Source organism: Otolemur garnettii, unplaced genomic scaffold (assembly GCF_000181295.1).
Source record: "Otolemur garnettii isolate 467f Iridium unplaced genomic scaffold, OtoGar3 scaffold00217, whole genome shotgun sequence".
In the NCBI taxonomy this organism is placed as follows: domain Eukaryota; kingdom Metazoa; phylum Chordata; class Mammalia; order Primates; family Galagidae; genus Otolemur; species Otolemur garnettii.
Window position 1 is genome coordinate 2,209,560 of NW_003852612.1, and position 9,084 is coordinate 2,218,643.

General features: G+C 38.0%; 1 protein-coding gene across 1 annotated transcript in view; it reads right to left on the minus strand.

Annotated features, from left to right (window-relative positions):
* The window catches only part of PARG (poly(ADP-ribose) glycohydrolase), a 139,440-nt gene that overhangs the window by 62,066 nt on the left and 68,290 nt on the right, over nt 1–9,084 (minus strand). The window contains exon 11 of the mRNA XM_003801665.3: nt 552–631. Within this exon, the coding sequence (XP_003801713.1) occupies nt 552–631 (80 nt within the window). The remainder of the gene's footprint in view (nt 1–551; nt 632–9,084) is intronic.

The following is a 9,084-nucleotide window of genomic DNA, read 5'->3' on the forward strand; positions in this document are numbered from 1 at the left end:
CCTTAGCCACTTGAGCCACAGGCACTGAGCTGGTCAATATATTTTCTTTTGAAAGTATTACTTTACTGTTTTTATTCAGGAAAATCCTTTGACGCATATTACAGGTTTCAGAAAATATGGGTCTGACTTCAGACAGAATACATAAAACTCATATACAGGCTGGGCACCCATAGCTCAATGGTTAGGGCACCAGCCACATACTCCGGGACCAGTGGGTTCGAACCCAGCCTGGGCCTGCTAAAAACGAAAAAAGAAAATAGCCAGGCATTGTGGCTACAGCAGTCCCAGCTACTAGGGGAGGCAACAGCCTGGCAGTAGTCCCAGCTAGTAGGAGGCTAAGGCAACAGAATTGCTTGAGCCCAAGAGTTTGAGGTTGCTATGAGCTGTGACACCACAGCACTCTACTGAGGGGCACAGAGTGAGACTCTGTCTCAAAAAAACAAAACTCATATACAAATTCATAACATACATTTATGTATACATACATCATATAGATAAAATCTAGGTTATAATGCCAAAATATTACTATTTTAGTGTGATTTGGCCATTACTTTTCTCCGTGACTCTTCTAAAGTAGCAGAAGAGAGTTTTAAGTTTCTCTGGTTTCCTTGATGAACGTCCTTCAAACAACCTGAAAGAAACCAAAACAAAAGAGAGTGGAGATGATTTTAAATGCCTTAGGATTCACAAAATGGCAACTCAATATTGCTACCAAGTAATACAAAAAATGATTTTTCTCCAAGACAATTCTGAAATGATAGAGAACCAGAAAACAACTCTAACTGACTGACTATAGTTGACAAGTCTAGCTGACTGAAACCAACTAGAACCAGGCTTCTTCAAAGCTACTTAAGTCAGTTAGTATTTGCTACCCACTATGTTTTACCATCTTCCTTAAGAGAGAAGGTATCATCTAGTCCTCCAAAGTCAACTGAGGCAGTAAGTTAAGCCATACCTACATTTCCAAGGGCAAATCTCATTTATAATTCATTATATTACTAGGTAGTTAAATAACTGAACAAAAATGGTATCTGATAAAATAATCCATATCTGAGTATTTGTGATGGGCACGATAGGAGAAGAGACACAGGCAGGCATGACAGGATACTGGGGGCTGAGCAGTCCTTGGTAATTAGACAACAGATTCTACTATGGACTGAATGTCTGTTTGTTTTGAGACAGAGTCTCATTATGTCGTTCTCAGTAGAGTGCCCTAGCATCACAGCTCACAGCAACCTCCAACTCCTGGCCAAGGAATTCTCCTACCTCAGCCTCCCAAATAGCTGGGACCACAGGCACCTGCCAAAACACCTGGCTATTTTTTTGTTGCAGTTGTCATTGCTGTTTAGCTGGCCTGGGCCGGGTTCAAACCTGCCAGCCTCAGTGCATGTGGCTGATGCTATAACCACTGTGCTATAGGCACTGAGCCAATGGACTAAATATTTGTGTCTTCTTCAAATTTGGGAAGCCCTAACCTCCAACACAGCTGAAACTGGAGACAGGACCTACAAAGGGCCTATAAGGGTTGGGCCCTAAACTGATAGTACTGGTGACCTTCTAAGAAGAAGATACAAACCCCAGAGCTCACTTGCTCTCTACCATGTGAAGACACAGCAAGAAGGAAGTTGTCTACAAACCAGGAGGAGAGCCCTCATCAGGAACCAGAACAGCAGCACCTTGATCTGTGACTTCTAGCATCTAGTACTGTGAGAAAATAAATGTCTGTCGTTATACCTACCTAGTCTACATGGCATTTTGTCATGGCAGCCTCAGTGGATGGATCTTTTGCATGGAAACCAAAACAGTGCTTACCCTTTGTCATCTAGTTTCCAGCAACCTGGACTTGCATTACTTAATTTAATTTTCTTTGAGATGGAGTGGCATTATTATTGGTAACATACAATTCAATTTGTCCTGAGGAAAGAAAAGCAGGGCTTTGGAAGGATATGACCTGAGCAACTGGTTCACTAAAAGATTTCTAACACAAAAGCGTGCTTTGGGACTGAAGATCTAGCTTTCAAAAGGCATTTAAAAATTACAGAGATTCAGTGGCTACAAATGGTGAGGTATTGTTCATCTGCCTCGAGTCATGTGCTCGGACACTAAAATCAGAAATCCTTCCAGTAAAAGTCCACTTTACTAAGTGCTGAAATGGGTAATATTTCTCATGATTAGAAGAGCAAGCTTATGTAACTACGCAGAGGGGGAAAAGTTAATTCCCTGAGAAAATCTAAGGAACTGAAATAAATTAGAAAAAGGGAAGAAAATGCAATTTTCAAGTGATCTGAAATTTGTACTCAGGGTTAACTTCTGGAAAAAAAAAACAATTTATGTATTTATTTCTTGAAATTTTTAAAAATTTATTTCCCAAAAAGAACAGCAAGGTAGGATAGTATTTTAACCAAATCTAAAATCTAATCTCTTGTCAAAAATAGTTTAAGAGTGTTTGTAATAACGTTTACTCATTTAAGAGAACTTATCTTTGTAAAATATTTAATACACATGCTCTTATAATCCAGCTGGCAGATGAAAGAAAAGCTTTTTTTAAATGCAGGTTTCAGCCTGATTTCTTCTGCAATATGTCAACCAGAATAGACTTTACTTAAATCAAAATGATAGTCAAAATGAAGAAGCTCCTTGGCAGTTTAATTAAGCATACTATATCAATAAATATGATTTACTAAATGAATACCTTGGGCACCTCTGCAAAATCTTTTTCTAGGCTCACTACTCAGTAGAGGGAAGCGATATGAATATAAAAGCAGCAGGCACCACCTTTTTGCAGAGATGAACTGATGTATTACACAATTCAATTAAGGAGAAAAAGTTCCTCTCCAATAGAACTATTGCATAGTGAGGAGAAAGCTGCTGCTGCCCTTAAGAAATAATTCCCTAAAACATTGGGGGAAAAGCATCCTTAGCTTCTACATGTGGTCATCTGCTTATAAAAACACACAAAAGTTCACATATTTCATAGCCACAATGACAAATTATTACCTTTAGGGGCCTCTTGGGACTGCAGATTTATTACCCTTGCAATATGGACTTCTCTAGAAGATTATATGGTTCTTATCACCTGCTACAAATAAGCACCACTGCTAATCTTGCACGTCCAAACCTTAAAACTACAAATAAGCAGAATCTCAATGCAGCACACTATTTGTTGCTTCAAGCCTAATTTCAGATCACTGTGTAACCAAACACGCTTTCCCATCTTCCGGATAAAGCAAAGCAAAGAGGGGAGTGTTGTAGGGGAGGGGGACAGAAGTGGAGATAAAATTAGGGAGATGAAGCAGGCTTAAAACCTTGTGACAATTCTCAGACTTGGTTACTGTGAAATTTTAAAATAGTAGGTATAGTCACCCAAATGAAGTGAATTATCTTGGTATGGAAGCAAGTTAAGAATAACAGAAACACAATGGCAAGGTACATAAATGAAAATCATCACAAGAGTGATGTTCAATCTGAGGAACTATGGGCCGGGGAGAGGACAAAGGAACTAAGGATAGAGCCAAGAAAGGGGCAGGGATATAGAAAGGTGGGGCAGGGAAGATAGGAGAAGCCGAAGAAATGGGGCTGGAGACAGAAGGGGGCATGAGAGAAAGACACTCAGAAAGACACAGAAACAGAGAGTGAGATCGTCTCATAATCATCATCATTCCATTTTTTAAAATTTCCCAACATCTTTCCTTCTTAAATTTTTCAAATCCTGAGTGTTTATATTTAAAGACATATTTTGAGTTCAGCAGTATGCATGTAAATATGCACATAAACCAGTCCATTATAACCCCTCTGCGTGTAGGGAAGACATTCTGTCATTTAATTGAATGATAATTACAGATTAAAGAAAGCAAACAGAAAAAGCCAATCAGGCAACCTCTTTGTTCTAAACAAAACTATTCGTATTTTCAAGGGAAGAAGTCAATCAAGGGTCAGATACTTATTAACTGGTGTTTTTCTTTCCATACTTATAAAGAGAGACATTGTTTAATAAAATCTTTCCCTGAACAGAATATTGATAACATTACTGGAATTCGATTCTAGATACACACACAGCCCCTGTGCCATTTCAAGTAAGGATTAATCCCATTAGTATACCATAAATCAAGCCCAAAGCACTATAACCTCCACTTTAAAATAAAAGCAAGTGATAATCCGGAACTCAGCCAGAAAGTCGTCCCTGGCTCTTCTGTGAAGCACTCTGCCATATGGCCTCAGCAGCATTTTCAATCTGGGGAAAAAGGCAGATGTAAAAGCCTTCTGGGCTGACCAATGCAGAGACCCACAATTTATCTCTGACCATCTAGTTTCCATGTGATCTCAGAAGCATCAATGCTAATCACATTGGAAGTCTTTATATGAATGTTTAGGCCCTGAAAGGCAAGCAGGGGAAAAGGTCAGGGGTATTTAACATAACTAAGCAGGACTGGAAGAACACAGCAATAAATAAAAAAGGGAAGACTTATTCAATTTATTGACATCAGCCTTCCACCACATACTCTTACCATTTTTCTTATTCAACTAGCTAGCCAATGCCATATCTCTTTTGAGATTAAATACACTCACACAAACACACAGCTCCCCATTGCCAGAAACTATAACCATGAATAGACACTACGCAAAAAAGGAAAAGTAACAACAACAAAATGCTACATAATCAGCCTACAAAATGGCTTATCCAATTAAGTACTCCATCATTCAGAAGCAACATGAAAGAGGGGAACTTGCAACTGTTTTCCACTTCTGGAGCACTGCAGAGCATTTGACTCAGGGCAGGCAGCAAGATATACAGAAGAGCACTGAGTTTGTACAGAAGACAGTGTTCAGTTTCAGTTCTGCTGACAGGTCATTTACTCTTCTTGAATCTTATTAGTAGAGAAGATTCCCTGCCTAGAAACTTCCATAGATAAAATCAAAATGAGCTGCCCGGAGACATCAGTGATCTGGTAGTTGTTGTTTCCTCTGTTTGCTGACTTAAGTTTGCTGAAGCACACATCATCTCATAGTGAGAGGTCGTGCAGATGTCCTGGGTACTCAGGATCCCCTATAACAGCTGTGTCGACAACCAAGGGCTGACTTGGCTTAATTCATTCTCAACATTCTGGTATCCAAAAGAACTCTCATCAGCTAGGACGACAAGAATACACCTGGCTTCCAATCTTCAAGAGACTTACTTAAATTCTTATTTGGTGAGAATGCTATTTACTATAGGCTTAAATCCCTCATAGTCACTCTGGACTATAAATGGCTTTAATTCATTTAATATATTAAGAATTAGGTCTAGGGCGGCACCTGTGGCTCAAAGGAGTATGGCGCCGTCCCCATATACCGGAGTTGGTGAGTTCAAACCCAACCCCAGCCAAAAACTGCAAAAAAAAAAAAAAAAGAATTATGTCTAAATATCATTCTAATTTCAACTAGCTATGAGGTAAGAAGTATTAACTCAGCCTCTGGAAGCAGACTATATTCCAAGTTTGAATCCCACGTCTATCAGTAATTAACAGTGTTAACTAGGGAAAGTAATCTCCTCTCTCTAAATCTCTCCTCATCTGAAATATGAGAATAATGATAATACATAATCCATAATGCTGATGTGAAAAGTAAAAAAAAATTCAGATAATGATGAGTAAGACAAGGTACTTGGGCTAAAATAAAACATTACATTAACACTCTGCAAAAGTCAGCATTCATTTACATAAAGCACTTGCATTGTTCTAAATTTATATTCCCTTCATTAATAAACATGCCCTAGCCTTGTTTCTCATCAAGCCTAACATGCTGATCCTCAGAGCCAACTGGTTGAGTCCTCAGAGCAAGTGGCATGCACAATGAGAAAGATAAACCCACCATTACCAAGCAGCACCAGAGTTCCCCAGTCAGAACTTCAACTGGAAAACAAAAATCTTTTAAAATTGAAACATACATTAAAATTAATAAAAATTTGGGTAACTAGAGACAAGAAATTGGAAGTCACAAAGCCAAGCCTTCTCATCAATGACCCAGCACCTGTGGGTCTTTACTGTTGAAGAAGGAAGGCTGGCAGTATTGTGAGCTCCCTGGCCACTCTGAGGACTCTGCATTTTATCTCTATTCTATATGCTGAGTAGGTAAGTTAGGGTGAAGGAGAGACAATGGCAATGGGTCTATGTAGGTGTAAGTGGGAAGAAATAGCTTACCTACACTCATTTTGGGGAAAAGCCTAAAAAAAATCTGAGGGATTCCACCCTCAAAAAAAGTTACAAAAATCATCCACTCTTTTTATTACCTTTGCCTTCTACTCAATCTGATGGCTGATTTGTCCCTTAAGTAACTTTTTTCTTTTCAAGATAAAAGTATATATGCTCATTTGTAAATAATTTGAAAAATATAGAAAAGATGTGAAAGTGATACTCACCACCTAGTAGTACTCATACTGTGACTCATTTTCTATACTCACACTCATCCTATATGTGGATGTGAACACAAAGATTAATGATAGAGATATTTTCACATAATTGAGATTATATTTTATGTACATTTTTTACTACCTAATCTAATCATGCTTAACCTTTTGCTCCCTCTCTTGTGGTTTTCCTTATTTTCTGATAGGTGCCAAAAAAATGAATACATAACTTAAGTGATGTTATCTACATATTACTTTACCAAGTTGAATTGAATTACAACAGCAACGTGTAGTATGATGTTCACTCAGAAGATGGTGTTATTCAAAAGAATGCTAGTGTCACCATGTGACAGGCAAGACAGTCAGAGAAAATGGCAGAAGCATAATTGTTGTTTGAGGAGCACAAGACCATTTTGAAGTGGTATTTGAACTCTGAGAACGTTTTGGAAGTATAATGACAATGGAGGCCCAACTATACAACAGAACCTCCAACATGCCTAACAACTGCGTGCATGTGTGGTAAGTTTGAGATGCATGGGGCTATGAAATGGCATGTGTAGTGATACAAGGGGACACTCATCAACTTTGCATAAGCCAGTGGTTCTCAACCTTCCTGATGTTGCAATGTATTCTCATGGTTAAAAAGGGGTCGTGACCCACAGGTTGAGAACCACTGGCTTAAGTAGAAGTTCACTGTAATCAGAAGTGTCTGGATACTGAAGGTAACCACTCTGAACACATCTTGTAACTGCAGAAGTCAAATAGAACCTTCATTCATCTTTTGTTACCAGTATATACTGAGTATTACAATTCTAATACAGTTTTTCCCTTTCCTAAAATGTGGATACATTTCTGTGGCACTGTGCATGAGTGATATATAGGTATCCACAGAGTGCCTTAAACTTTCTCAAGGAAAAGGCTATATATGACTAGCCAAGAGTTAGAAGTTAGGTATCTGTGAATAGTTTAAATACTGAATTCTCCAGAATTTGCTTTAAATGAGCCTAGAAAAAAAAGGTGGGGCTCTGTAGGTGAAAAAAGAACAAATACAACACTGGTAAGTACAGAACCTGGGTGATTTAAACAAGGGTTCATGATACTACTCTCCTTATCTTCCAGTATGCTTGAAAATGCCTTTAATAGGCTGGGCGTAGTGGCTCACATCTGTTAATCCCAGCACTCCGGGAGGCCAAGGTGGGTAGATTACTCAAGCTCAGGAGTTGGAGACCAGCCTGAGCAAGAATGAAATCCCACCTCTACTAAAAATAGAAAAATTAGCTGGATGTAGGGGTGCATACCTACACCCATACTCCCTGTTACTGAGCAGGCTGAGGCAAGAGGACTTCTCAAGCCCTAAAGTTTGAGGTTGCTCTGAGCTATGATGCGACGGTACTCTACCTAGGTCAACAAAGTAAGACTCTAAAAAAAAAAGAAAGAAAGGAAAGAAAATGCCCATAATAAAGTTTTTCAAAATAACTTTTAGAGAAGAGGCTTTCTGATATAACCTTAACTTAGTAAGAGGATGCACAGCTCTTACTAAATTAAAAAAAAATCTTCTGAGAAAGCCTTTATCTGAGCTATGAGAAGTTCACCCCACAGATCACTCAGGTACACATACTAGCTGCATTCATTCCACAGAAACAAACTGTAAATGGCCACTAAGACACCAACTCTAAAGCACTGTCAATTAGTGCTACTTTTATCAAAAGCACAGAAACAAACCAAAAAACCCAAGACTACTGGAACTGTCTTCAGAATTCTGATAAGAAATTTTATAATTTATAGCATTCAACAGATTCTAGACCTAACCAATCATTTATTCAAAATACACACAAAGGCTACTTACTCTTGGAAGAAGCTTTATTAGTCATTGTGGAAACAGGCAATTATATCTCTACAAATTAAATTTCCACTTCTTTACTTACATACAAAATATGACCATTTCCTTTTCTATATTGTAAAAGAAAACTTGCAATAGATGGATAGCCCTTAACTACTGATAAATCTATTTTATAGTACATTCTTTAATAATCTTTCCTAATAAGCAAGAAAAAGAAAGAAAGAAAACTAATAAATAATGTTTTTACATCACTACAATTCCAAATACCAGCATTCTTGGTTTTCACTCAATCCTATCTCAATTACTAAGGAAATCAAAGGTAAAAACTGTTTAATTATATATGGTTTTCAAATAAAATGTTTCCTAATTCATAAGGATAAGACATAATTTGAAAAGTAAAAGACAAAAGACAGAACAAAGGGTCTAAATTACACTCTTAGCATTCTGCCGCTAACCAGCTCCATAACTTAAGTTACTTAATTTCTCAAATGTTTCATCCCTAAAATTTATTCCATTTACTTAATAAGGATTTATTAAAAGCCTACAATGCATAAGATTACACGAAACAACAAAGAACAGGACAGATAGATAGGTAATTATAACAAAGTAGAGTAGATGGGTATAGTAGGAAAAGCAGAGAACACTAAAGCCACACATCTCATTGTACAAACTTAACAAGTACCCTGGATGCTTCTCGCTATACATATCTGCCAATCCAGTCTGTCCCTTTCACAGTGACTATCCCTTCAAATGTCTCCATATCTCCATACCCACCACTCACTATGCCAGCTACCATCCTCTCTTTCCTGGTACTTTGCAATTGCCTCTCCAACTTGGTAAACTAATGTGCTCTGGCCTCTGG